This window comes from Sus scrofa, chromosome 17, assembly GCF_054392235.1.
Source record: "Sus scrofa isolate SSC_HxYL_T2T_F1_AM1 chromosome 17, Sscrofa_HxYL_maternal_Yorkshire_Landrace_v2.0, whole genome shotgun sequence".
Lineage (NCBI taxonomy): Eukaryota > Metazoa > Chordata > Mammalia > Artiodactyla > Suidae > Sus > Sus scrofa.
In genome coordinates, this window is record NC_139399.1 from 69,883,607 (window position 1) to 69,911,075 (window position 27,469).

General features: G+C 61.0%; 2 protein-coding genes and 1 long non-coding RNA gene across 7 annotated transcripts in view; 2 read left to right on the plus strand and 1 right to left on the minus strand.

Moving 5' to 3' along the window:
- The window catches only part of DIDO1 (death inducer-obliterator 1), a 48,173-nt gene extending 20,745 nt beyond the window's left edge, over nucleotides 1-27,428 (minus strand). For 3 of the 5 annotated variants that reach the window (XM_085003335.1, XM_085003337.1, XM_085003338.1), the window contains exons 1-7: nucleotides 18,705-18,779; nucleotides 8,699-8,826; nucleotides 7,933-8,041; nucleotides 6,055-6,886; nucleotides 5,216-5,537; nucleotides 3,580-3,792; nucleotides 2,511-2,724 (exon numbers count right to left, since the gene is read on the minus strand). In XM_085003335.1, coding sequence (XP_084859461.1) covers nucleotides 2,511-2,724; nucleotides 3,580-3,792; nucleotides 5,216-5,537; nucleotides 6,055-6,884 — 1,579 coding nt within the window. In that variant the 5' untranslated portion in view covers nucleotides 6,885-6,886; nucleotides 7,933-8,041; nucleotides 8,699-8,826; nucleotides 18,705-18,779. Of the gene's footprint in view, nucleotides 1-2,510; nucleotides 2,725-3,579; nucleotides 3,793-5,215; nucleotides 5,538-6,054; nucleotides 6,887-7,932; nucleotides 8,042-8,698; nucleotides 8,827-18,704; nucleotides 18,780-27,283 lie in introns of those variants that run through there. The other 2 variants (XM_085003336.1, XM_021078224.2) reach the window with 2 other exon arrangements.
- Nucleotides 15,108-24,533, plus strand: LOC146395425 (uncharacterized). Its single transcript, XR_014832043.1, has 2 exons — nucleotides 15,108-15,990; nucleotides 21,887-24,533. It is a non-coding gene; the product is annotated as an uncharacterized LOC146395425 (long non-coding RNA).
- Nucleotides 17,564-22,468, plus strand: LOC146395426 (uncharacterized). Its single transcript, XM_085004471.1, has 4 exons — nucleotides 17,564-17,680; nucleotides 18,436-18,672; nucleotides 18,728-20,378; nucleotides 20,509-22,468. The coding sequence occupies exons 1-3, from the start codon at nucleotides 17,564-17,566 to the stop codon at nucleotides 19,814-19,816; spliced, it is 1,443 nt and encodes a 480-aa protein (XP_084860597.1). The 3' UTR covers nucleotides 19,817-20,378; nucleotides 20,509-22,468.
- Nucleotides 27,429-27,469: the final 41 nt, after the last annotated feature.

The following is a 27,469-nucleotide window of genomic DNA, read 5'->3' on the forward strand; positions in this document are numbered from 1 at the left end:
TTGTGCAACCGATAAAACGAGACCGTCCCAAGCATGGGATTTCGACTGAGGCCTGGCTTCAGGACCCCATGTATCTCTCCCCAGAGGAAGCCACTTCCTCTTGTGACGCGTGGCGCGTGGGGCAGCGCCAGAGCTGGGCGTGCAGGCTCCCTCAGGGGTTCCATTCTGGTTCTCAAAGCGAGATGAAGCCGTAGAAATCCCATCTTCCAGTTCCGATCTGCCCTGACCCTGTGTTTTAAGTCGCCTCAGAGCCATTCGTGGAGCCCACGATACTAGAATTGTGCCTGCGACTCAGCAGCAGCCCACCTCCAACTGCCACCAACCCAGGGACACGGTGGAACAGACGCCGTCAGCCCTGCTCATGCCCTGGAAAGCAATGAGAGGGGAGCCCACAGTGGGAGTGCAGAGGCAGGAGGAGGAAGAGAAGGCAGGCTGTGGAAACACAAAGAAACGTGATAGGGGAGAAGGGGACGGGCAGCTGTTCAGAAATCCTGATAAACCTCCGAGAACAAGTGCGTGTCTGCCCCGCGCCCCGAGGACACAGGAGGCTCCGCTGCTCACGAGCCCTGCAGAGCAAGGTCTCACCCTCGATGCCCTCAGAAGAGCCGCCCTGCACCCACGACCCAGGCCGGCTCCACTGCCCGGGGGAGGGAGGCCCAGAGCCGCCCCGGGGCAGCAGCCTGGCTGCCCAAGCCCCGACCGGGGCCAGGGGTGGCATCGCTCCCCCTGAGCACAGTCCGGGTCTGTGAGGCGTGGCCGGGGACTCGGGAAGGGCCCGGCGACGGCGAGGTGATGCTCTGTCTGGGGAAGAGGCAGCGGCCCAGTGCTCCTCGCCAGGCGGAGGGGACAGTGACCCTTTACTCTCCCGACCATCTTTGGGGAAGACGACATTTCCGGGGTCACAAAAGTGATCAAAGCAACGAGCTCAAAGACAGGTCCTTTGCACGTGCTAGAAAGGTGGCCATCCATCCTTGCGACCTTGAGGTGTCCGTGTGCTGAGCAGGGTAGCCAGCCATCCGTCTGCCCCCATCCCCGAGGCTCGCCAGCTTCAGGAGCGGCAGCGGTGGCAGAGGAGACGAGCGGGCCTGTGAGCCAAGCTGCCGCCTCCTCCCTGCCCCCGCCCAACTGGCAAGAGCCCCAACCCCGCCCCCCGCAGGGCCCTCCCCGGTCCCAGGGCAGGGTCCCAGGGCAGTGCCCCGTTCTGGTCGACAGAGACGGAAGCTGACGGCAGACACGGGCACCCGGGGGGTCTGCGGGCTGCCCCTCCTCCTCCTACTGTCACATGCCTGGGCCCCCTTGGTGCGTCCTGCGGAGGATGCCCAGCGGCGGCTCCCCGAGCTTGAGGGCTGCTCCTAACCTCTGCGAGCAGAGAGCACCGCCAGGGTGCGGGGGGCTAGCGTTTGATGGGCGTTTGAGACAGGGTGTTAGCATGAACGTCTCAGCTCGGACAACCTAAGGTGTGTCGAGACTCATTCAACATAGCAATGGCTTAATTCTGTGTTTAACGACTCCTAAAATCCAGAAAGTGGTTAGATACACACATGCTCTTGCTCTGGAGCCCACCTGTGACTCCATTTCCTACGTCTTGGGCCATCTCGTTCTCAAAGTAAGGATCTGGTTCAACGCATTCCGGCCGCGGCACAGCAGCATCGACCAGGTGAGCAGCTGAAGGGCTGGCGCAATGGAGGCGGCGGCCCACCGCCACCACCCTGCAACTTGGGGCTGGCTAACCGTTTGGCACTTTTAAAAGAGCCACAAGCGTACAAAAAAGTGTAAATAAAAGCTGCATAAGATAATCTTAATAATGGAATGAGCCCTATGATCAATTTCAACTTCCAAAATTTAATTTTGGAGAACGAAGCTGAGCAACACGAACAAACACAAGAGACTCAGGTTGCACGGTCTCCGTGCCATCTGGGCAGGCGGCCTCATGGGGCCCAGAGTGGAGTTGGGACTCGGGGCCTCCCTTTGGCCTGGGAGCTGCTCAGAGCAGACAAGGTCGTGCCCACTTACCTTCACAGAACAGGACGCAGCAGGACGCGGCCCTCGGGACTGGCCCGTGTGTGCATGTGGTGTGTAGTGTGTGAAGCGGGCATGAAAAAATGTCTGGTTGGTCAAAAATAACTGAAGTCCTGAGAATCACACTCCAGCTGCACACCAGCCATGACAGTCTCGTGCAGTAAGAGTTCCCGCAACACATGGGAAGCGGGGACCGCGAGGGCGGGGGGTGGCCGTGGACAATGGACGCTGCCGGGCCAAGCGGCAGGGGCAGGCGCTGCAGAGGCCCTACGGATACTCACCCAGCCTGAGGGTAAAGACGGCGGTTAGATATGCGAGCGCCAGGGAGAAGCAGGGAGGCTGCACAGGTTTGGGGAACACGTGCCAGGAAGCCCACCGGGCCAAGGACAGGCACGCAGGCTCTGGAGGCGGCCTGCACTCGGGCCAAGCCCCGGGCGCTGACGGCCGCCCGCGGAGGCGGGAAGGGTCCCGAGCACCCTGGTGATACGTACATTTACACAACAGTGGCGGCCGGGGGGCAGCGGTCCTCTCGGGCTTGACCGCATTGTAATTGTGGTCGCTGGCCCACGACGGCGTGCTGCTCTCCGAGGCCGGCTCCGGGGCCAGGCCCTCGCTCCGGGGCGGGGCAGCTGCCGCCTTCTTCGCTGCGTTCTCCTTCCTGTCCGGCGCCGGCCTCTTGTGCACAGGAGCGACTTTAATGCCTGCCTGGATATCAGCAAAGCCCCAGTTACCAGGCGGTCAGAATGGACCTCCGCTCATGTCCCTGCAACGGAGGCCCTGCAGCACAGCTCCTGGGGTCGTCGCGAGCCCTCCGGGCACCCGAGCTCGTGCCCCGCATCTGCTTGGCCCCCTCCCACGGCCCACAGGCCCTCAGCACCCCAACGTCCCGTCCAGGATGTCAACATCTGAGTGACATGAAGGGCCCCTCCCGACAGAATAACCCGGACTCTGGCTGAGGACGGAAGACGGCCACTGGAGGGAGGACAGGAGAAGCTGCGGCACCCCCGCCCCCGGCGCCCCCAGACCGCACCCGGCAGCCGCTGCTCCTGCCCAGGCAGCAGCAAAAACAACGAGAACACCCCCAACGGCACGCAGTGTGTTTTGTTCTGCACGAGCAGAAAGGGGGCCGCAATACAGCCACGCCAAACTGAACTTCAGCTCCAGGAAGGGTCTTCCAGGGGAAAGGCAGCCGGTGGACCCCAACGCTTCCCACATGCCCGGCCGCGCAAGGCCGAGGTAACATGGCGAGCTGGGGACCAGGCCTGCCATCAGAGCACAGGGCCTCTCCCTGGAACCCACTCGTCATCCCCGGCTGCCTGCCCGAGTCAACTTTCCGGCCCTTCTCACCAGAGGCCGGCTCCGGGCTGAAAGCGACATCCAGGCGGCAGCTGGTCCCTGCGTTTCTATCAAGGGCCTCTCGGCGAGAGGCAGGGAGAAGCACTGCTGGGACACCTGCTCGCCCTAAGTCTGCCGAGGAGCACGCCTGGGCCTGCTGGCCCCCAGGCCCACAAGCGACACCTCCGTGTCCTCGACTCTCAGGGCTGGCCTTGGTCAACCTACCTGAACAGTACATTTTTGAAGAATGAGTCTTTCTGGTTTCGTCTTGCCTTTCTCCTTGGGCTTTGGCTTCGGCTCTTTGCCGGCACTGAGCAGCCGCATGGTGGCGGCGGCATGCTTCAGGATGCAGTCGCTGCTGCAGTACACGGAGTCCGGCTGCGCCGCGCTAGAGCACCCAGGGCCAATGCACTTGGCGGCGCCTGGCGCCTCCACCACCTGCAGGACAGGGCAAGGCCTGGATGCGTGGATAGGGCTCCGCAGGGCAGCCCTCTGAAACCCGCTCCCCCAGCACCGAGCTTACGGGCTCAGGAGTGAGAACGGATCTTTATCTCAGGTGCGCCCCCACCCCCGCCCCGACCGAGACGCTGGCCTTCCAATGGCCTGCACTGCCACACACAACAGGCTCAGACGGCGCGGTCGTGCTGCCGGGCAAGTGGGCAGGGATTCTGCCTCGTCATTACAATCCCGAGTGAGAGCACTGACTTTACCAGGCAAAAGCCCTTAAGAGAGGGACGGGGCCTTGCAGAGGGAGGACCCCACTGCTGGTCCCGGGGAGGCGAGGGGCACCCAGGGCTGGGCTGGAGGGCAAGGCTGCCAGGTGACCCCCGGGACAGCCTCTTCAATTTCCGCCGCACAGACAGCAGCCTCAGCCCTAGCGGGACCTATCTGTGTGCCAAGTCGTGCGAGACCGGAGCCCAGGGCCTGGCCAAACCAGACCCCAGTTTCTGGGCCAGGAACTATGTGCGTCTGAAGCCGCCTGGTTGGTGGCAGCGGCAGCACCACCGGGGCTGAGCAGCTGCTCGGGCTCAGGGCTTCTACAGCACGTTCTGGGTCAGGGCTGACACCACGCGTGACCACGGTCCTCAGATACACTTGGGCAAAAGCATATTTCTCAAATTTTGCCCCTGTCTTCCTCCACCGAGCACAGGTCTAACCGGAGGTGACGAAAGCTTCCGGAGTCCCCCACTCTCCAGCAGCAAGATGACAGCGCTCCTCAAGCTATGCTTCCGTTCCCGCCTCAGTGGCCCGTTACCCGCCCGCCTCCGCCCCGTGCTCCTCACACCCCCCAGCCCCGTGCTGAGGCTGACACACAGCTAACGCAGCAGCAGGGGTGCTCAGACTCGGCCCTGCCTCAGGGAAGGCCGGAGCAGGACAATCACAGGAGCCCGAGACAGTTCTCAAGACACGTGGAACCCGGGACAAAGAACCCTGGCCCCTGGGAGGACCCACGGGCAGACAGGGCCGGGGAGAGGAGAGCCGGCTGCGTGCGCACCAGAGAGCTCCCACCACGCCCCGGCGTCTCGCAGAGGGGCGGGTGCTGCCAGGGGACACAGGCACTTCCATGACTCAAAAATAACTTCGGCCCTCAACACGTGCGCTTTGAGCTGGAGATTCCACCGGTGGGAACACCTACGGGCTTCTTAAAAAGCAAGGCCGTCTAAAGAAGTAACACCGTTCGGAGGCCATTAAAGGAAATGGCAGGGTTCACAAAGGGAGCCCCAGGCGCTCCGGCCGCACGAAGGCGTGCACACAGGACGGCGCTCCTGCGCCCGGAAACCAACCTGGCGCCCGGCCTTGGTGCTTTCTGTCCGAGGGCGCCACAGTCCCGCCACAGCGGCCTTGGGAGACGGGTACTTACAGGCTGGAATATCTTGAGCTTTTTCTTGCCGCTCGGGTTCGCGGCCTTCTCAATCCTCCCCTTGATGCCCTGGTCTTCCCCCGACGTCTGCTCCACGGTCCCGACGCTCGTGAAGTCCGTGCCGTCGGCGTCGGCAGGCCTGGGCCCCGCGGCCTGCGGGCCCGCGCTCTCCGCGCTACTCTCGTCCTGCACCTGCAGGATGGTGCAGTGGGGGCAGATGTAGTCCTCCCCGTTCCGCTCCAGGAGCCGCCCTCGCGCCTCAGAGATGCCCACACAGTCACCGTGGAACCATTCTTCGCAGCGGTCGCAGCAAATCATAAACCTGGAACGACAAGCAAGGGCGTGAGGCACGCGAAGGAGACACGCTCCAGGTCCGAGAGGTGCCGCGTGGTCTTCACGCTCTGGCTGTACAAGTGCAGACACCCAGCAACGGGAACACGCCTCCCTCGCGGGTACTGACCTTCAGCCAAAGCCTTCACGTCTTCTTTTGGGGGCGGGGGGCATCTGCCCCGGAGACCAGGGTGCCCAACCCGGCAGCCACGCCCCTGCCCCCGAACGCCCCCAGCGGCCAGTCGCAGCTCGAGGCCCTGGGCTGCCCGGCGTCCACGGGACCATTGGGCGCGGTGTCCCCGGGGCCACTCTCTGTGACGGCGCCAGCTGTGTGTGGCCAGCGTGACGGAGGCATCGACAGCCCCACCGGCCACCGCCAGCCACAGCAGAGGGACGGTGGCTCTGGACAGTCCCCGCCCACCCCGTTTACTGCTTCGTGACCATGGCCGTCCGGCTGTTCCGGCGAGGCAGGTCCCGCCTGGGCCAGCCGAGGGCGCTCAGCGGCTCACCTGTTGTTGTGGGGCTGCCGGCATATGCAGTACAGGGCGCTGGGGTCGTACACCTCGCACTCGGGCTTGGGGCGCCCCGGGCCTCCGCGCTCCTGCTCTCTCCCGCCCGGAGCCGCCGGCCCCTGCAGCTCGCCCTCGCGGTCGTCCTCCGCGGCTGGGGACGCGGCCCCCTGGTCGGCCTCGGGCTCCGCCTTGACAGGCAGCGAGCCCTCCCCCGCATCGGCCGCCTCCACGCCCGCGGTCTCCACCGGGTCCTCGCGACGCTTCTTCCTCAGGCGGCTCTGCAGGCCCTTTGGGGGCCGGTCGGCGGGCTCCTGCTCCCGCTTCCTCCGCAGGCGGTTCTGCAGCTCTTTCAAAGTCAGCCCATCGCTGTCACTATCGGAGGTGTCGTCCTCGTCGTCGTCACCCCCTTTGGCCTTGGAGGAGGCTGGCCGCTCCTTAACAGCCGAGGAGCCAGGCTTGGGCCCGCCCTTCCCGTCGGAGGCGCTGTCCACGCTCCCCTCAGAGGCGGTGTCGCCATCCGTGAGCGGGCAGGACGCCGGCTCGCCGGGCTCCTCCAGGGGCGCCGGGGCGCTCCTCCTTCCCCGGCGGCGCACGGTGGTGAGAAACTCCTCCACCCTCTCCGTCCGCTTTGGCTGCCGCCCGCTGCGCCGTAGGGACAGGCCCTGCTGCGGCGGCGGCTGCTCCAGGGCCTCGGGCTCCGCGTCCCCCGCACCCTCGCGCTTGGCGATGGTCGTTCTCCGGAAGCCCCACGTCTTCCGGAACTCTTTGCTGGTGGGCTTGATGGCCTTGGGTGCCTCCTCGCTGCTGGGGTCGCCCTTCTCGTCCATACCTGACGGGAAACGCAAGCAGAGCATGACAGGCGTCCACCGGGGCCGGGCCGAGGGTCCGGAACGACCAGCTGTGGGACACGCGGGGACGGAGGCAGCCCTGCTGGGATGGGAGGGACCCCCGACCGGGCACAAGGGGACGATCCTCCACCCAGCACCACTGAAGGGGGTTCCTGGGCGTGCTGGGCGGGACAAGCCGCCATGCGTCGTGGCGAACATTCAGAGGAAGGCGGCAGGGGGCCAGGTCTCTTGGCTGCTTGATCCCCCCACTGCTCTGCGAGGATCTGAGGGGCAGGGGCAGGGCTCGCGAGCAGCCTCGGCGCCAGGACACAGCAGGACGGCACGCTGTCCACCCCGCGACTCGCTGCTTCAGCCGTGGGCTCGGAACCTGCACCCAAGGCATGGACCGCCCAGCCGCGGGGGCCAAGTGCAGGCGCGCTGCTGAAGCGGGCTGAGCCGCAGGGGCCCTGGGGCTGCCTCGTGAGGTCAAGTTTCGGGCCCCGAACCTGGCCCAGATTCCTGAGCCAAGACTGTATGGACACAAGCCATGCTGCTGGGGTTCCCCTGAGCTCTGGGGTGGGGTCACGTGGCCACGGAACACGGGACACTGGCAAAACACGGGGCCAGGCAGGACCTTCAGAGGGTTCTTTCTCTGGCTAGTCTTTCTTTCCAACTATCTTTCTAATAGATGATTAAAGGGTCGTGTCTGTGAAAACTTCATTTAAAATGAAAAGGAGTTCCCGTCGTGGCGCAGTGGTTAACGAATCCGACTAGGAACCATGAGGTTGCGGGTTCGGTCCCTGCCCTCGCTCAGTGGGTTAACGATCCAGCGTTGCCGTGAGCTGTGGTGTAGGTTGCAGACGCGGCTCGGATCCCGCGCTGCTGTGGCTCTGGCGTAGGCCGGTGGCTACAGCTCCAATTCAACCCCTAGCCTGGGAACCTCCACATGCCGCGGGAGCGGCCCAAGAAATAGCAACAACAACAACAAAAAGATAAAAAAATAAAAAAATAAAAAATAAAAAATAAAATGAAAAAACCTAGTATGTACCTTGAGAATTTTTCCCAGCTGTGCAGACTTCAATCACAGGTAAATGCTAACGTGACTCAGATTTTATGCCACGTTCCATCCTGGGGCAGGACTGGTACAGAACAGAAACCTTCAAAAGGTAAAATACATAAAGTTCAAAACCACAGGCAACTGAATTCTTTTTCCGGTTCCCACGAGGCGTCATCGCGTGCCCCTTCCCGACCGGTTCGGCAGCCCCGCCCCGGAGCAGCCGGGACACGGGCGCCTGTGCCCGGACCGCAGCACTCTTCCGGACACACGCGGCTCTTGTGCAGCACAGCAAGAATCCTCCGCAAAGCGCAGCTTCCGCCGGAGATGGTGCACATGTCACCCTCGGCAAGGGCGCTAGGCATGACGTCAGCCGAGTCCACACGGGTCACACGCGTGCACTAACGAGACCACCAAGGGACCGCTGAGGCCAATTCTCAGCCCGTGGTTGTTACTGCAGTCATCTAAAAACGTGAGCTCGGGAGCTCCGTCGTGACTCAGCAGGAACAAACTTGACTAGGATCCCTGAGGACGCGGGTCTGACCCCCGGCCTCGCTCTGCGAGTGGAGGATCCGGCCTTGCCGTGAGCTGTGGCGTAGGTCGCAGGTGCGGCTCGGATCCCGCGTGGCTGTGGCTGTGGGGTAGGCCGGCAGCTGCAGCTCTGATTTGACCCTTAGCCGGGGAACTTCCATAGGCTGCTGGTGTGGCCCTAAAAAGACGGGTGGGTGGGGGGGGGAAGGACATGCTCTTGATAGGTTACCTGTCCCAAAGCTTGGACACTTTTTCTGACTCCTGGCTGAGGCGATGTGTGACCCAGGAAGGCCCCAGGCCCCCGAACACCGCTGCCAGCAACACAGGCTGTCCCGAGGCTGCGCCCAGAGTGAGCTCCTGAAAGAGAACACGGCTGGTTCACTGATTTTACCTGGAACCAAAACCACGTTTAAGAAAAAGAGGGGGAGTCCCCACTGTGGTGCAGTGGAAATGAGTCTGACTGGTATCCACGAGGATGCAGGTTCGATCCCTGGGCTCTCGCATTCAGGTGGTTGAGGATCCGGCGCTGCTGTGAGCTGTGGTCTAAGTCACAGATGCAGCTCGGAGCTGGCGGGGCTGGGGCTGTGGCTCAGGCCGGCAGCTGTAGCTCATTCGACCCCTACAGCCTGGGAACCTCCATGCGCCAAGGGTACAGCCCTCAAAAGACCAAAAGGAAAAGGACATCGAACTTTCCCAGCAGTGTCTTATTCGATGTGATCTACAAAGACGTCTGGGGAGTCCAAAACCCCTCCCAAACCCACAAGCCCCGGCCCTCTTCCTTAAGGAACTTTACAGAAGGAAAGAGGCTCCGAGAGCAGGGCTGGGACAGGCCGGGGAGGGAGGCGCCGCGGCCTCACAGTGGCCTCTGGTCCAGTTACCGATCTACTGCGGGGAGGGACCCGGTCACTAGAATCCAGAGAGAAACACGAACAAAACACAAAACGATGGACAACAAAGTCGTGCTTGACGGGAATTACTTAGAAACTGCACGCTGTCGTCTCGGGTAAAAGGTAAAGAAACTGCACGCTGTCGTCTCGGGTAAAAGGTAAAGAAACTGCACGCTGTCGTCTCGGGTAAAAGGTAAGGTTTCAGAGAGGTGTCCCCGCGGTCGTTGTCGCATCCACTTCAAAACCTCCCCCCTCCCGATCCCCTTTCAACCGCGAGTTTAAAGGCACCAAACAGGCCCTGTCCCCAGGAAAGCCCTGGCTATCCGAATTCAACACAACTCACACTCTAGACCCAAGCCCCCCGCCCGCATGGCCTCCCTCCCTCCAACGGCCTCCTCCTAACTGTGGTCTCCTTAGTGACCTCAGAGGAGGCATTCCGCCCCGGCTCCTTTTAAAGAGACGGCGCCGGTCCGGTCGGAGCAGCCCCCACCCTGGCCCCGACAGCCGACAGCCGCCCCGACGACGGCCGCCCCTCTCCCGGCCGCAGACCCATCTCTAAAGACGCTCCTCCTCGGGAGGAGCTGGAGATCATCTTTCCTTTCTTATTTCACAGCGGGGGACACTTACAAAAAGCAAAGAAACGAGGACGTTACCGCTGATAAAAAGTTCACGTCAAATCATGCTAGATAATTGGACTGGTGTATCTTGAACGTTTTATTTACCAAAGTGATTCTAGGATTTCTTCTACCCAGGAATTCTAACATACAATTTCAGCTCATGAAATAAAAGCAGTCCACCAAGACAAACGAAAAATAAAACGCCTATGACCAAAGCACAAGTAAAAACAAAACCCCAACTGTGTTGCATTCCTAACACAGCTTAAGAGCGGGCAGGTCCACCCGGGACAGCAGGTGGGCGAACTGAGGTCGCGCCCTACTAGTAACAAACGTCTCCCCAGCGGAAAAGGGTGGCAGGCAGCCCCCGCCCCCCGGAAGCGGGGACGAGGCGGCGTGGCGGTGAGCGCCCGAGGAGCACTTCCCCGTCCCCTGCCTGCTCCCCGGTGCAGGCTGCCGGCTGGAGACGGCAGCAGAGATCTCCGTCCCAGGGGTGACAGCCGTCCCAGGGGTGACAGCCGGCAGCTGCTCTCCAACCCGGGGCTGCCAGGGCCCCTTTACTCTTCAAGAGAGAACCCCAAAGACCTCTCGTTTATGCGAGACCTACCGATAGTTCCAAAATTAAATCTGAGAGCTTTTCAGAAGTGTGAATATTCGCTGATCCCACGTTCAACGACACGTAACAGCTCCATAAAAATTAGTTGTGACACGAATGTGACGCTACACCCCCCATCACGACGCACTGGGAAGGCATCCTTGGCCCACGTGCGTGGCAGTCACGTGGCAAGTCCTGGCCCACTGCTGCGGGCAGCGTCTGCTAGCGTCAGTGCCCATCTGCAGGAGGGTGTGTACTTACTGGGAGGCCCAGAAAGCCACGAGTGCAAACACGACGTTTCAAAGTCCTAGTTTTCGCCTATCGCTCGAATGCTGGCCTTCGTTACATATACTGTCAGCTGCTTTCCTCGAGGCTCCCGCTGCTCATCTTTGAGAAAACACGGGGCAGGCGGTCGGGGGGCGGGTCCTTCCGCAGAGTGGTCCACGCTGCTCATCCTCTAGCCACTGCAGCGCAGCGCTGGCCAGAGAGAGCCTGGCGGCTCCCGCTCCCCAGGGCAGGCGGCGCATTTGAAGTCCGTGGGGCCTGTGCCTTACAAGGGCACCCGGGACCAGGAGAGCTGGGACGGCTGAGCCCCCAAAAGGGTTTGAAACACCGGGAAAGCTTCCAGCAGCTTAAGGACCCACCGGGGCGGCCGAGCAGTAGCACTCGCCCGTGCTTCAGGACTGGGACATCAAACATCTCCTCCCACTAACTGCTCCGAGATAACTGCTCCGTCTTCCCTTTAGGCTGCCAAACTCAAAAACGAGTGAAGCTGCTGGAAGTGACTGTCCGAGGAAAGACACCAAGAATACCCGCCCCCAACCACGTCAGCGATGCCTGACTGCAACCACTCTACATCTGAAGGCTCGAGTTCGAGACGTGCCCATTTAAATGTTTAGTTCTACCAACTCGAGACTAGTTTCTCTAAGACGCTTTAAAATACACAATCGCGGCAAAGCTCCTATTTTCAGAGCAAGACAACCGTGAGAAAACAGCCACAGCTGGTCAAAAACATACCCCAGAGCCTAGCTGCACTCTCCAAACCGCGATACCCGGCCCCCGCCCGGAGCAACAGTCAAGCGGCGAGCCTGAACTCTGAAGCGCTTCTAAGCTGCCCGCCACACACCGCACCCAACGCGACCCCGCCACCTCACCCTCAGACTCTCGGCTCGATTTTCAGTTCTGACAGGTGAGGCCACTCACATTTGGTGCTAAGGGCCTGCCACCTGCCACCGAATCCTCGGCTGCGGGTGAGGGGGACGGAGAAGCCGCTGAAAGCGAGAGGGGCCGGCGGGCGTTCCCGATCAGAGACCCTGACGACCGCCCCCTTTTCTTCACGGAACAGCCCCTGAGAGAGGACACCCAGAGAGAAACCGCAGACGACGCGCCACATTCTGCCGCAGGAGTGCGTGTCCTCTGACCAACGCCTCGACTGACTGCCGGCCACGCGGGCGCCCACACGTGTCCACGAAACAGGAGCCCACGAGGTAAAGGAACAAACCCAACCTCCATTTACCCGAACACAGTCCCTGACTCAAGCGTGGACACGACCTGCCGTCCTCAGGTGGCCGCTCCCCAGTCAGCACGGTCACCACCAACGCTGCTCCGAAGCAAAGGTACCCACCACGACGACAATGTCCAGGGCACAACCCGGCTTGTGACCCGGGGAATGCCAAGGAAAGGCGGCTCGCCCCGTCCTGCGGAAGGAAGGCTGTGACACAGCCCCAAAACGGCCACCCTGGACGGCCCTGCCGCGGCCCCGTTGCTATGGAAACCCGGGGGCCCCGGGAGGACGAAGAGGTGGGGCCTGGGGAGGGGCCCAGTCGGGAGTTCAGACTGCCCTTGAAGGAGGCCTGTGCCCAGGTCCCTGCCACGGGGTCCTGACGGGGGCCTCCAGCTGTCCGAGCCGTGAGACATAGACCCACGGTGTGTGACCCCCAAGGGGCCTGGGCCAGCTCCCTCCCGTCTCACAGTGAACAAGACATGGCTTCCAAGGGACCCCCTGAATCCTACATCCCCGTGACTGGCGCCCCTAGGACAAGGCCGACCCTCCCCCAACAGGCTGTGGTCCTCAGGGAGGTGCTGCCCTGCAGGGCAGCTCTGGCTACTGCCGGATACCCAAGGATGCTGGGATGGGCTCCTGGGAGGAGAACCAGGAGAGAGAGAGTGCCTTCTCCTTCCCAGGGCAGTCACCCCTGCCGGTCACCCCCCCACCCCCACCCCCTGGAGTCTCTAAGTCTGCAGCCCACTGGGGGGCTTTCACACCCACAAAGCTCCCCCCAGGGCCCAGCAGGCACTGCAGCAGGATCCCAGCCCTCTGCTGTGCAGGTCCCACAGGCTCCCCCATGCCCAGGCCAAATGCCATCGTGCCCCGAAGCCAAAAGACCCCCCCCCCCCCAGCACCCGGCTGCACTGAAATCTCCTCCCTGGGGATGACAAACTAGCCACACCCATGCTCTTCCCAAAAAACAAGGACAGGGCTGAGCACCCCGCAGCCCCAAGTTCAAAGTCACCACTAGCTTCTTAAAAGTTAACACATTTCCCCATGTGTTAAATTTCAAGGCCAGCTGTTCTTTTAATTCTCGTGTCTCAACAACACGGCATTTCTAGCCACACCTGGAGCCGAGGTCCTCGGCGTGGCCACGGACCTCTCAGAAGGGCCCCAGGTGGCACCAGAATGGAGTTTTTCAGAAGCTGCAGGACCAAGGCCGCTCCGGACGTGGGCCGGACGCAGCTCCTGCCGCTTCAGCCAGACGGGAAAGAGGCCTGCAACACTGAAAGACAGGCGCTCCCACCAAGTTGTCTTACCTCAGGACCTACTTTCTGTAAAGTGCTATTTACGTTAACACGCAAGGGTTGTTATTTTTAAATGAATAAGTAAATCTCTCTTTTTGGGTCTATTTAGGGCCACACTCGCGGCATATGAAGGTTCCCAGGCCAAGGGTCAAATCGGAGCTGCAGCTTCCAGCCTACACCACAGCCACAGCAACGCAGGATCCTGAACCCACTGAGGCGGCCAGGGATGGAACCTGCGTTCTCACGGATGCCAGTCAGATTCGCTTCCACTGAGCCACGACAGGAACTCCAAAAGACTCACTTAAGTGGCAAACACGGGCCGCATCAGCAGATGCAACAGGCACGAAAGCCCCCTGTGGTCCTCGTTAGTAGCAGGTGCTGGAGAAGGGCTGCCACACAGCCTGGACACGGAGGACAACTGCAAAGGACCGCTCCCAAGGAGCCAAAGGACAGGGACAGCGCTGCTCCAGGAGTGACCTGCCCAGGCCGCCCCCAGCTCCCCTCACGATGGCTGAGAAGGCCGGATGCCCAATTCTGAAACCACAGCAGCATTCAGAAGGACTGCCCCCACGTCCAGAGGCGAAGTGGTTGGAGGGAAAACCCCCCCAAAGGCCTGCTTCCCTCCCCAGCACTGGCTTCCGGCGTGAAGGTTCAGGAGCGCACAGGCCGGGGGGCAAAGATAAATACTAGAGACCACGGGAACAGTCGGGAACCCTGTACTGCCGCCTTCCCTTCTTTCCCAAGGCTCGGCGAGGCCAACAGGGAAGGCCTGGCCTCAAGGAAAGTGGTTACAGGGGTTTTCTGTGTTCGTCTTCTCTGGGTTCATTCTTACCGAGGCGTGCAGAGCTGAACCTGAGGCGGCGTCCCCAACTCCTGCCAACCCCTGCCACCGCGGCGCAGGTGGGGGTGCAGGGACAAGCCGTCCCGGCACTGCCAGCGCCTCAGGTGAGGGAAGACGCAGTTAAGCCACAATCAGACAACCCTGCAGAGCCAAGGGCCTGCATCCCGGCAGCGGCCGGGCCCACCCTGTCTCCGTGGGCACCGGGGGCCACGGCCTGTGCAGGCTCAGCCGCCGGGGGCCTGACCAGGGCAGACAGCAGGGTCCCCTCCCCCCAGGCATGAGCAGGCTGGGGGCTGGGAGGCTGGAGGGGCAGCACGTGGAAGACAGCAGGGTTCCCTCCAGGACGGGCCCTGGCTTCAACCCCAGCTGTGAACCTACCCAGCGCCCAGGAAACGGGGACGACGCCGGCCTCCGCTTCCTAAGAGGAAACGGAGCCCGCATCTCGTCGAGGGCTGTCAGCGCTCAGACGCGCCCAGAGAAGCGCCTGCAAATACTCACCCAGAGTGTCCCTCAGGTGCTTTTGGCAAAGAGCAGGCCGCACCTCTGTGTGCCCGGCCCCACCGGACCCGCAGCGCGGGACAGGGCCCCCCCCAGGTAACCGGGAAGGTACAGGTGCGTGTATGAGGCTGCTCCCAGCAGGCCCCACCCCTTAGGAGAAAGGACACAAGCCGATGTCCTCACCAAGGGACTGGTGGGGGGGGGGGGAGTCAAGGACCATCCACAGGCCGGGACGCCTCAAGACTGTAAGGAAAGGGTGACGGACCCTACAGCCACTGCCCTGGAACAGCCCCCGCCGGAATGACCATGGCAGCTCACAACTGCCAGCACCTCTCGCACCCCTTCCCCCAAATTCAAAAGCAGGTCCCCAGCTGTAACTGTGCTTCCACATGGAGCCACTTCTGGGCTTTCTGCTTTCTTCTTTGCATTTTTTTTTTTTTTTTTTTTTTTTTTTTTTTGTCTTTTAGGGCCACGCCTGCGGCATATGGAGGTTCCCAGGCGAGGGTCGAATCAGAGCAACAGCCACGCCAGATCCGCGCTGCATCTGTGATCTACATCGCAGCTCACGGCAACAAGGGGTCCTTAGCCCACTGAGTGAGGGCAGGGATGGAACCTGCGTCCTCAGGGATACTGGTCAGACGCATTTCTGCTGAGCCATGTTGGCACCTCCTTTATGCCCGTCATTGTGTTCAGTTCTCTCTACGCAGACACGCTTCTCCCTGCAGCCCAAACACAGGACGGCTATCTTTATACGGGGGGGGGGGGGGAATCCTCATTTACCTTCTTGTAAAAGGCGTGTTAATACCACGTGAGTGGCGGTGTCAGCACATGAAGGACAAAACCCGCAGCACCTCACTCTGACGCCAACCAGATACCACACCCACTGATGAAGCAGCTGTAACGTCCTGGCTGCAAGAATTCTCATCGAGGTAAGTACAATCGCCTATTCGACATCACGTGACAACTCACCCTCAACGTCAGAGCTGATCTTTAAGCAACGCAGGAGTCAGGCTCCCGCTCTGCTAGAGCCAAGACCCCACAGAGAACCCGCACTTAGAGCTCCTGCAATAGAGGGCTATTTACTACTGGAAAAGCGCCTGGATGAGCGGACTCCGACGGTGCAAACCCGTGTTGTTCAAGGGTCAAATGCCCTACTCAAAAACAAAACGAGGGACTTCCTCTCGTGGCTCAGTGGCTAATGAACCCAGCTCGTACCCATGAGACGCAGGTTTGATCCCTGGCCTCACTCAGTGGGTTACAGACCTGGCATTGCCGTGAGCTGTGGCGTAGGTCACAGACCTGGCTCAGATCCCTCAGTGCTGTAGGCTGGCGGCTACAGCTCCAACGGGACCCCCCAGCCTGGGAACCTCCATACGCCACAAAAAAGACACACACACACATGCACACGCACACGCACGCACAAAGTGGCCCAAGGAAGAGACTCCAGAGCTGTGGGCACTGGGAGGAAGTGAGCTCATAAAGGCTGTTTCTGACCCCGCCTTCTCAACTAGTGCTCGTCCAGTCCATTGACTGGTAACCACGGAGCCTCTGTTAACGAAATTCACACACATCATTCGATGCTGGCCATAGAGGGTACCGCTAACCCTCTGTGAGGGATGCCACCGTCTCAAGAAGAAAAGCAAAAGGGAGACTGTTTAAGGCCAGTCTTCTTAAGGGGCTTCCTGGGCCCACCAGGTACACGAGAAACCAGGTGTCTTTCGGACACAATGCCAACTGCAGGCACCCAAGGAATTGGGGAGCCGGCCTGTAAATGTCCAGTCTTGGCTCTCCAAGAGCCAAACGAAGTCCCTTGGTCCCATGGTCAAGTGGATGAAAAGGCAAACCCCTCATGTTAACAGAAACACACAACACTCGGGACCTGCACACCTGGCAACTGAGGCTAAGAAGCACCCACCCACGGGCTGCCCAGGAAGGGGCTCTGAGCCACGCAGGCACCCATGGTCATAGGAAGACTTAGAGGGTCCACAGCAGGACCCCAGAACCCTGCCTTCGGAAAGCAAATGGAAGGCCAAGTGGCCGCTCCCAGCCCTCCCTCCCCACCAGGAAGACAAACCTCACCCACTCCAAGGGCTGCGTGAAGCCCTGGCCGGGTGCGCCAGGCCCAAGCCCCAGTGACATTTCCTCAACAAGCCATTGTGATGCTCACACAGGCACACTGGCTGGGAGGGGCACTGCGTGCCCTGAGAGAAAGGGTAAGGGGGGACGGGCAGACGACAGAGGGGGCAGCCAACGACAGACCTCACTCTGTGCCCTTTCTTATCAGAGCATGGCGCACCCTGCTTGAAATCGCCTGAACCCGATGAAATACTAATAATGGACAGTTCTCTGTGGAAAACCAAAAGTCAATTAAAGATATATCTTACTCCTAAACTCACTGTTAAAACAAGTCTGCAGGGACACAGGCAACGAGGAAACCCAGAGGGCTTAGGGAATGCACGAGGCAGAAAGCTCCACAACAGGGTTGGGGCTGGTCTTCCCAGCTGACACCCGAAAGGTCTGTGCCATGTTAAAGCGGGCAAACAGGGGGCCAGTTATAGAGTTGTATATGTATGCCAACCCCAAGATGGGCCCAGGGCTGTCAACACCGGATTTCAATGAAGGAGCTGGCAGAGCCTCAAGAGTCCCCATTACCCTCCTCTGCAGGGCGGGGGGCCCAACAGCTGTGTGCTGAGTACAACCAGGAATCACCCTGAAGGTCGCAGACCTGGCCTCCCTAAGGAGAATGGCTCACGCGCCTCTCTCAGAAGCAAGTTATCGAGCCGAGGACCACACAGCTCTGCAGTCTCGGGCAAGTCTCGCACAGGCGCTCCAGCTTCTTTGGGACTGCAACGGGCGCGGAAACATGCTGCTGGTTAGGCGGAACGCATCGCACCCATCAACTGCTCAGAACAGCTGCACACACAGCCTCTCCCTCCTGCAGAACGCCCAAGACAGCCGGCACAGCCCTCGATCCCACCGGGTGCCGACCACACCGATGATACCAACTAGAGTAACTTCAAGCTAACTCATGAGCTGTTGTTCCAAGGCCCCAGCTCTGAGCTCACTGCCCGACGTGCCAGATTCAGAGCAAACAACCTGCCCCGACCTGCAACCCGCTGGAGGCGCAACAGACGCCCCCAACAAAGCGAGGAAGCCGAGGGGGCTCTGATCCCCCAAGACGTCAGCCAGAAAGAGGACAGCTAGGCACACCTCCCGTGGAAGGCGAGAGTGGCCCCTCTGTACTTTCGGGATGGCCAGAGAGTAAACTATAACACAAATTTGTGTCATAAGTCCAACGAGTCACGCAATAAAAGCTAAAAATCTGTATTTCAGGACTAGGCACATATTCTCTAAAAAAGGGAAACCAATTTTCCGACAACCCCTTTGCTTCCTAAGCACCGAGTACCACGCAACTACTGTCATGTTACCCTTGATAAGTCGTCGAGTAGAAACCGAGACCATCAAGCAAAATGAAAGCGGACAGAACCACACTCCAAAAAATCTAGACTGAACTTCATCTCCAAGATTCTAGAGGAACCAACTGGGTTTTGGAAAATAAGGCGGCGGGGGGATTTAATCCTACGCTGAGGTTGCTTGAAACAATCGTTTCCCTGCACCAGCAACCGGCCGGGAACTTCTAGGAAGGAGCATCTCGCTCCCCGGGGTCCGCCCTCCCGCACGGCCGCGGCGGGGCGCCGGGCGGCTTTGCGCGCGCGCTCCTCTCCGGGGGCTCAGGGGGTGACCCGCCCGGAGGCCCCGCCCCGCGCGGCGCCCCCGTTCTCCCCCTCGCCGCCCCGCCCCGCGCGGCGCCCCGCTTCTCCCCGCTCCGACCCCCGCCCCGCGCGGCGGCCCCCCAGCCCCGCGGCCGCCGCCATCTTCTCCGCTCGGCCGAACGCGGGCGGGCGCGGCCCCTGCGGCTCCCGGCGGCCCGGGCTCGGGCGCGCCCGCCCCGACGCGGCCGCACGGCGGCCGGCCCCTCGGCCGGGCGCCCGGCCGCCACTCACCGCGGCCCGCAGGCCTCCTCTAGGGCTTCGCAGCCATTTCCTCCGACCGCCGCGGAACGGGCGGGCGGGATCGGCGCCGGCCAGCGAGACGCGGGGGTAGAGGGGCCGCCCGCGCGCCGAGCGGACGGAAGACGCCGGCCACCGAGAGGCCCGGGGTAGAGAGGCCGGCCGCGCCCGGAGCAGCGCCCCCGCACGGCGAGCGGAGGAAGGAGCGCGGCTCCGGCCCCGCCCCGCCCACTTTGAGGCCGAAGGGGCCGGGACGAGGACGGCGGAGCGAGGCGCGGCGCTCCTTTGCCACCAGACTGCGTGCCCGGCTTCTCCGGGATTCGCGTCGGCTGCCCGCCCGGCCAAGGAGCTCAGCGCCCGCGCCGCCCCCGCATACCCGCGGAGCGGAGCGGAGCTCAAGCAACCAGGCACACCTGCCACTGGGGCGGCGGGGAAAGCGCTCCGGCCGACGACCACCCTCCACCTGGATTTTCTCCTCTAGTAACCCCCCCAGCGCCTGCCGTCCCCAGATACTCAGCAAACGGATCTCAGAGGGGAAAACGCCTGCTACCTGGACGCCACGGACACCAGCCCTAAGGCCCGCAGCTCCTTGGCAGAGGGCCCTCGTCCCCATCACTGCCTCCATAGATCCCTCTGCCCCATTTCCGAGAAGCAGGAACCGCTGGGCAAAAAGCAGACACGTGCCCTGGGGCACTAAAACTGCAGCCCTGCCCCTGCAGGGGCCTCCAGGTGCTTCCACGTGGAGAAGCAGGCGTGCCTTTAACGATCTCACTCACTCGGCCGCCAGGTTCCGAGAGAGACTGTGCGTCTTCTTCCAAGCACCTCAGCCCCGGCTTGTTTCTGCTGGTGTGAGTCCGTCTGCCCCCCAAGCCCCACATCGAGCCTTGCAGGGGCGCCGTCTACACTTGCTTCTTGCTCGTCTTCAGGTTTGCCCCATAGGTGTCATGAGTTTAGACACCAGACAGACGGAACTGAAACTCGCTGTGACCTCCGGCTGGTTGTTTGTAAAGCAGGGCTCCCATGCTCCGGCAAGGGGCTCACAGGCGGCCTCCTGCAAAGGGCCCCAAGTAGGAGCTGGAATGGGGAGACCCGCCGGGCCAGGTTAGCTGAGAATCCTCACATGAGGCAGAGCCAGCAGCAGATCTTTCCACAAGGTGAGACTGTTAACTGGGGTGCTGCTTGGATGTTCGAAAGGCACCAGGGGAAGAGGAAGCTCTGAGCAGAAAACCAAGGGGACAGAAGGGACAACAGACAGGTGCCCCATGATCCTCAGGAGGCTCTTAGGAAGGGAACAGCTCAGCCCTCCTCCCTCCACCCAGCCGGGCCTCCCTTTTATTTTCGGTCTTTTTAGGGCCGCACCCTTGGCATATAGAGGTTCCCAGGCCAGGGGTTGAATCGGAGCTGCAGCAACGTGGGATCTGAGCCTCGTCTGCGACCTACACCACTGCTCACGGCAATGCTTGGTACCCACTGTACCGAGGCCAGGGATCGAACTGGCGTCCTCACGAGTACTAGTCAGATTCGCTTCCGCTGTGCCGTGACGGGAACTCCCAGGCCTCCCTTTCCAATCTCCCAGCAGGAGCTGGCTCGGACGATGGGCCTTTGAGCTGAGGCGCACCTGCCACGTACGGGCGGAGTCAGGCCCTTGCCCTTCTCTGACCTCTTCAGGTACGTGCGGGTCACTAGTGGGAGCTGCCGTTCCCTGGTGAAAACGGCACTTCTGAGACTGCAGTTTGGGTATTTTTTTAATTGCGCTCTACTAGCTAAGGAATACCTTCTGACACACTTGCTTCAACAGCTAAAGCCAGAGGAAGAGGTTAAAGAAGACCGACGCCAGCTGCCTGAAGTTCTCTACTCAACAGCACAACGCACACACAACACGCCCCCAGAGTCGGGGGACGAGCAGGACGCTAACCAGGCGTCCGTGCCCCCCCCGGGGGGGGGGCCACTGCGGCAGCAGCATGAGCAGAACCCAGAGCCTTCCTGCCGCCTCCCCAGGGGACGGTGCTGAGTAAATTTACAGACAGAAGAGCACAACCAGGACACTCGGCGGGCAGGCAGAGAAGGGGCCGGGTGGTCCGTGCCCAGGGTGGGGCCTGATACCCGGCCCCGGGCAAGGTCCCCGGGGATCCTGGACCCAAACTCAGACCCAGGTTGGGGGCAGAAGAGCAAGGCCGAGGAGGAGAGAGGAAGCCAGGGGGCAAAGGCGTCCCCGAGGAGCAGCCTGGAGGAGCTCCCACAGGCGCCCTCTGATCCCGCGGCCATGGGCAGCCCAGGCCCGAGGCTGGGTGGATGGCACCGGGCGCACTGAGGAGAGCTACACACTCCAGCAGGTCCCTGTGGGGCTCCTCACCCTATTCCAGGGCCCCGGGGTGCCTGGCACCCAGAGGCCGTAGGCTTACCCCTTTGGAAGGTATTAGCTAAATGCAAAGGTCATTACAAAACACACCACCCACCCTTCTGAGGCTAGAACGCAAGTTCCCAGAAACAGATGAATCTAGTATTTTCTTATGTCCCTAACAAAAGTATCAACCACTGTATTCTCTTTGAAAAGCCTACGAATTTTCATGACCTTTACACTGTATTAAGCCAGCTAACTTTCACAGGTAATTGTATGTTTTTGGCTGCAGCTGCAGCATGTGGACGTTCCCGGGGTCAGGGATGGATCTGGTGCCACAGCAGCGACCTGAGCTGCGGCAGGGCACAGCCCTGGCATCTCAGCAAGGCCGAAAGCAAGCTGGAAACTCCTTCCCCCAAAGCAAAACGGGCCACAGCACTAACGAGGCTTTGGCTCCCCTCGAAAGAAAACAGGCTACCCTTCCTCACCAGACCTGTCCAGCAGCAGGACAGAGCCCAGCTCTGTGTACCACCATCAGAAGCCACAGCTCCGGGGCCTGCAGGAACCCTGCTGGGTGGGTGGTGAGGGAGCAGGGCCTCAGAAGCAGAGCCCCGTGGCGTTCGTCTCGGCGGTTAAGGCAAGGCAAACCAACACCATGGAAAAGAGGCCAGAAAACAAAAAGCAAAAATGGGGGGGGGGATAAACAAATTTTAAAAAAGGGAGTCCTCACTGTGGCACAGTGGAAACTAATCCGACTCGTAACTATGAGATTGTGGGATGGATCCCTGGCCTTGCTCAGCGGGTGAAGGATCTGGCGTTGCCGAGAGCTGTGGCGTAGGTCGCATATGCAGGCCAGATCCTGCATTGCTGTGGCGTAGGCTGGGGGCTGTAGCTCCAATTCGACTCCTAGCCTGGGAGCCTCTTTAGGTGCAGCCCTAGAAAGCGAAAAATAAAATTTAAAAACTGGGGGGAAGTTAGGATGAGCGCAACCTGCTGAGAAGCCAGCGGAATGTGACAGAGCTCCCATCCAAAGGAGTGCGCAGTCACAGCAGCCTTCTGTCCTCTGGGCAAGAGCAGGGGAGCAGGAACGCCCCCCGACGGTGCCGGAGCCCGCCTGGGGACAGGATCCATCTTTAACACGCTAGCAACTGTCGCCGTGGCGGACTGAGAGAAGCAGCAGTGACCCAGCCACTGGAAGAGACGGGCAAGTGGCCGCGGGCTTTCAATACCCAAGGCAAGGCTGGGAGGCCTGCGCAGAGACGGGGCCCTGCCTCCAGGTGCCTTCTGCTCAGTCCTCCCCTTGCCCAGAGGCCGCGAGAAGCACGGTCTCCCCGCGGCAAGTCCGAGCCTGGCTGTCCAAGCACGAGGGACCGTGCCGTCCTGAGCCGTGCCTGTCACTGAGAGGTCGCCTTTTTCCTGTGAGCTTAGTGAAAAGTAAGTCAAGGTGACTCCGGAAGAAACCTTCCATGAGTCTAAGACACAAAAACTGTATTTTCTCTCTGGCTGGTTTCATCTCTTAAGTCTCTAACGGAACACACCAGATTTTAAAAAGCAGAAAAACCAAAGCTTTTCAGATTTTTCCAGAAAAGCAGTTGAAGAGTAAGGCAAACACCCCACTGGGTGTGCCGTCTACACCACGTGCTCCAATGGACCTTTTACCCTCCGAGGTTCATCACACCACGAAGGATGAAACACAGAAAAAAGGACAGACAAAGCCCACAGACCTGCACAGAGCTCCTAAGCCGGCTGCTGAGCCCGACGAGAAAGCTACAGGAAGCCCCACGGGGACGGGGAGCCGGTCTGCGGACAGGGTGTCCCAGGGCAGGGCCCCCGCCCTCGCCGCCTGCGGGGCTTCAGGGCAGGGGCGCAGCTGCAGCTAGACGGGCTACACTTGAAAATGATCTTCTCTGAGGTGAAGATACTCGAGAAGTGAAACGGACGGTCTAACAGTGGCTTTCTGCGTTTCCAAAAAAGAAGAAAAAAGCATCAACTCCTGCTCCAGCCCGGCTCACAGAAACAAGATGGTGAAAGTGCGAAAACGTGCGTTTGAAGGGAACACCAATAAGCATGACAAAGGCGGAGCCATCAGTAACGCCAAAAGGTTTTACTCTGAATTTCAACAAACCAACACCCATAAATTACCCTTTGAATTCTAAAAGGGTGGTGAGTTCCAAACCGAGCTGCTTCTAAAATTTACAAGTCCGAGGACAGGCCGCACGTCGTCTCGAGGCCGTCTGCAGACGGTGGTGTTGCCTATTCGGTGGCACAGAAAAGTGGAAAAACGTGGGGCGCCTGTCAGACACACAGTTCCTCTAGCTCCAGCGGAAAGTAAAGGCGTTTAGAGTAAACACACGAGGATTCTAAAGTCCAAAAAGCCAAAACGAAACTTCCCGAGTGTGCGGAGCGCGCGGATGTCACTGGAAAAGCGCCTCCGGTCCACCGGGCTTCTCCTTCCCCAACCAGACCTTTGGTCGACCGGCTGGGCGCGCGCCAGACCCCGTGAACCCTCCCGGGTGTCCGCGGGCGCGGTCCCCGCTGTCTGTGGGCCCTGCGCGCGGGACCCCCTCACCAGCCGGGTCCGAAGGGCCCGCAAGTCCAGCAGGAGGTGACCTGGAGTGACGCACCGCCGGGCCCGCGCCCCCCCGGGGCTCAGGTGGCTCCAGGCCGGAGTTAAAGGGTTAGCCCAGACATCACTCCTGCTTTCACCAGAGAAACGTGTCACATAGCCGTCGAGAAAGGGAGATACCGCAGGGCGGGGGGGACGGGGGACCCCGAGACCCCATCAAACACGCTTCCCAGGGACTTAGCCAAGACTTACAGCCTCTGAGTATAAGTGGTCTTTACTCCTTTCAACGTCTTCGTGAAGAATTTCAGGACAAGATACTGTGAAAAACCAGGCTGGGGACACCGGCTTCCCGGGAGCTGACCCCCTACTTGTCACGACTCTGACAGCCACAAGCCCTCAGTTCACACGTTAACCTGCAGAACCAGGTTTGATTTTTGCCAGATCCCCGTGAAAGCAGGGCTCTAGCGTGTAAGGGTTTGCGTTTATGCTTTTGGGACTGAGAGTAAGACAAACACCCACCAAAACACTGGTCCTGTAAACCAGGGCGGATGGCCTGGTTCTGAACAGTCCAGGATTTGATCGACGGAAACACTGCATTTTATTCTCAAAACACACTTGCCTTGCTAAAAAACTCTTACGCCCTCTCCGAGTTCCCACTGTGGCGCAGTGGTTAATGAATCTGACTAGGAACCATGAGGTTTTGAGTTCGATCCCTGGCCTTGCTCAGTGGGTTAAGGATCCGGCTTGCCGTGAGCTGTGGTGTAGGTTGCAGACGCGGCTCGGATCCTGCGTGGCTGTGGCTGTGACTGTGGCGTAGGCCGGTGGCTACAGCTCCGATTCAACCCCTAGCCTGGGAACCTCCATATGCCGCGGGTGCGGCCCTAAGAAAGACAAAACAAAACAAAACAAACCCCCACTCTTACGCCCTCTGAAAACAAGGCAACCTTTGATGGCCCCCTTGGGCAGACTGCTACCCTGGGAAGCGCTCTGCTGTACACCCCAAACCTACAATGCACCTCAACGAGACCTTGATTTTAGACAAAGAGAAACAGTTATGACGAGGGAGGGGACAAAAACATTTATCCGCCAAAAGAAACTCCCCCTGGGCCTGGAGGACGGTGGAAGCTCTGGCCCCCTGGCAGCTTGGCGCCCTCTTCCGCAGGCCACCTCTTGCTTAGAAGCCAGTTCACGACCCGCAGGGCTGAAATCTCGCTCCACCTGCTCACTGCCACGACGAGGACCAGGTGGCCCCGCAGCCACTCACCTCCTTGCGCACCGCCCCCCCATTCCCCGCTGCAGGCTGAGTCTTCAGGGCGCGCAGGCTGCCCCTGCCTCTACCTCCACTCTCCCCAAAGGGGACTCGAGCTCTCAGGTCTGGCCCACCTTTCCACTCACCCGCTCCCCTAACCTCTCCACTTGATGCCTCAAAAGCACCTCAAGGCCCAGCGCCTGTGAAATGAGCTCACGACCCCCAAGGCTCTCCACCAGTGCAGAACCTCTCCTGTCCCCATCCAGTGATGGGCCCGCCTACAAACTCAAAGGCACCAATGAGAAGCCCAGACGTTCCCCCCCTCCCCCGACCCCCGTGCCACACCAGCCACCAAACCCTGTGGCTTCAGTGTTCCCCGGGATCGGTGCCACCTGGTCACTCCGCCCCACGTCCACTGCAGGGCCCCAGTGGATTCTCCAGACTGGACACCTCACCCCACACTCACTGCACCTCCTGGCCGTCCCTCGGGCAGGCTTGGTGGATGTCAAGTCAACAGCCACTCCACACGTGACCTCGGCCGGGACACCCGCTAGAAACCAGGCCCCAGGAGTGCCCGGGCCCGGCTCTGGGAGGACCCACCCTGAATGTGCCTACTGACCTGTCTACTGACCTTCACAAGCTGTCACCACTGTCGCCGCAAAACTGTCACCTGCAGCCTCATCTGCCCTCGAGCTATGGACACTCACAGGCACTTCAACGCACGCGGCCCAGGCTGAACTCACGTTCTCCCTCGGTTGGTGCCACCACCACCGCCCTCACTGGCCACGCACCTGAGCGCCACCTTCCTCCCCTGTCACTCCACGGCCGTCAACCCACTCCAGACCGTCCCCTCCCCTGGCCGTCCCTGCTTCCAGCTGGGGTCCTCGTGGCGCATCCATTCCCTCCTCCACATTCCCAGCCAGCATCCACGGGCCTCCCGCCACGCGCCAGACGCTTCAGCTCTGCGGAGGCTCAGGTGTTTCAGGTAAGTCGTGACCCGCTCACAGGCACCTGCCACATAGGTCAGGAGCTAAACACACCAAGGGGACAGTGTGGGGACCAGGTGAGCATTAGGGGGGGGCGCTACAGCCTGCTTGCCAGGGTCCTTCTCCCCACTCCCAGGAGCGAGCCTGGGGAGTGCGGGACACAGGCCGAGAGCCCAGAGGGCGATGGGGAGAGAAAGGGCGAGACAGGGGAGCGAGGCTTTCAGCTCATTTGGTGCCAGAGTCTCTGAGGGGTGTGAAGAGGACAGGGACGAAGGGAGATCGCCCTGCCTGCCGCGGGGGTGTCTCGAGGGAGCTGGCAGGGTCCCCGGGACGGAGGAGGAGAGGAAGGAGGGCGCCTCGGTGTTGTGGGGGCGAGGCTGGGAGCCACAGAAGGCAGCCCCTGTCTAGGTGGAATGAGGGGGGCGCAGGACCTGGGGAGAGCGGCCGCTAACCTATGACCCACAGAGAAGGCCCCCTGAACCCTTTTTAGGGGCTGGAACGTTCTGTCTCCTCAGGGCACCGGCATGTGCTCGTGCACCCTTGAAATAATTTTTAAAGTCTGCACCTCTCACTACTGAGCTGACAGCGAAGGTTGTTTACAGGATTGAGTCTCTGAAAAGAATGGAATCGCACGTCTGTCAGGCATTTACATCTGCACTTTAAACAGATTTGTGCCAAAGCTTTGAACCTGCAAATGTAGCTCATTCGACGAACGGAAATAATCTACAATTCGTCCTCCCTGTCAAACCTATTTGCCAAATAGCTCTCTGTGCAAGAAGCCCCACACCACCTCCACGTTTCTTAGCTGACTCTAGAGCAACCACACCAACCCTCCAGCCTCTGACTGCAGGAGGACGGCGGATTTCATCCGATGGAATAAAGGGCTGCCCCCTCAATTTCCTTCCTGAAAGAGTCTAACATCTTTTCACTTTACTCTCCAGTAACGAGAAAACGAGGCCCTGCTCTGACCAAGTCTGCACTTTGCTCCAGCAGACGGACGAAAACAACCAAATGAAGGTGCCTTTCTGCACCTCCACGAGCACCAGGTCCGGCCACGGCGCAGGGGGACCCTCCGCTCTCCCGGCCCCCGTGGCACATGCTGCAGCCTTCGCCCAACCCCAGCGCGGCTAAGGGAGCCCGGGCGGGAAAGACCCCCGGGCCCCGGGCCGCAGGGCCCCCGGGCGGGAGGCTCCCTGAGGGCAGGCCCGTTCCGGGTGACTCATCCGGCAGCGAGCGGCTGCACGCTCTCGGCCGCGGCCGCGTGGCCCCCGAGCCCGCCCCAACCGTCGGAGCGGAGACCTCCCGCCGGCCGCGCTCGGGCGGCTCCTCCCCGGCCTGCGCGAAGGCAGGCGCCCGGCCAGGAGGAACCCTGCCTCGGGCCTGCGCGGAGCACCGGCGCCTGCCCCCCGCTCCCGCCCATGCCCGCGGGCTCACACCAAAGACGGAAGGACGCTGGAACCTTCGCCTCCGACTCAGTCTAGATGTCGCCGTCCCGACGCAAAGTTGCCCCACAACGACACCTCCGCGGCAGCCATCTTACCCAGAAGCGGCCGACGCCTTTTGACTCTCGCGCCAATCCGTAGAGCGAGGGCGCCGCGAGGGGAGTTCTGCGCAAGGGCG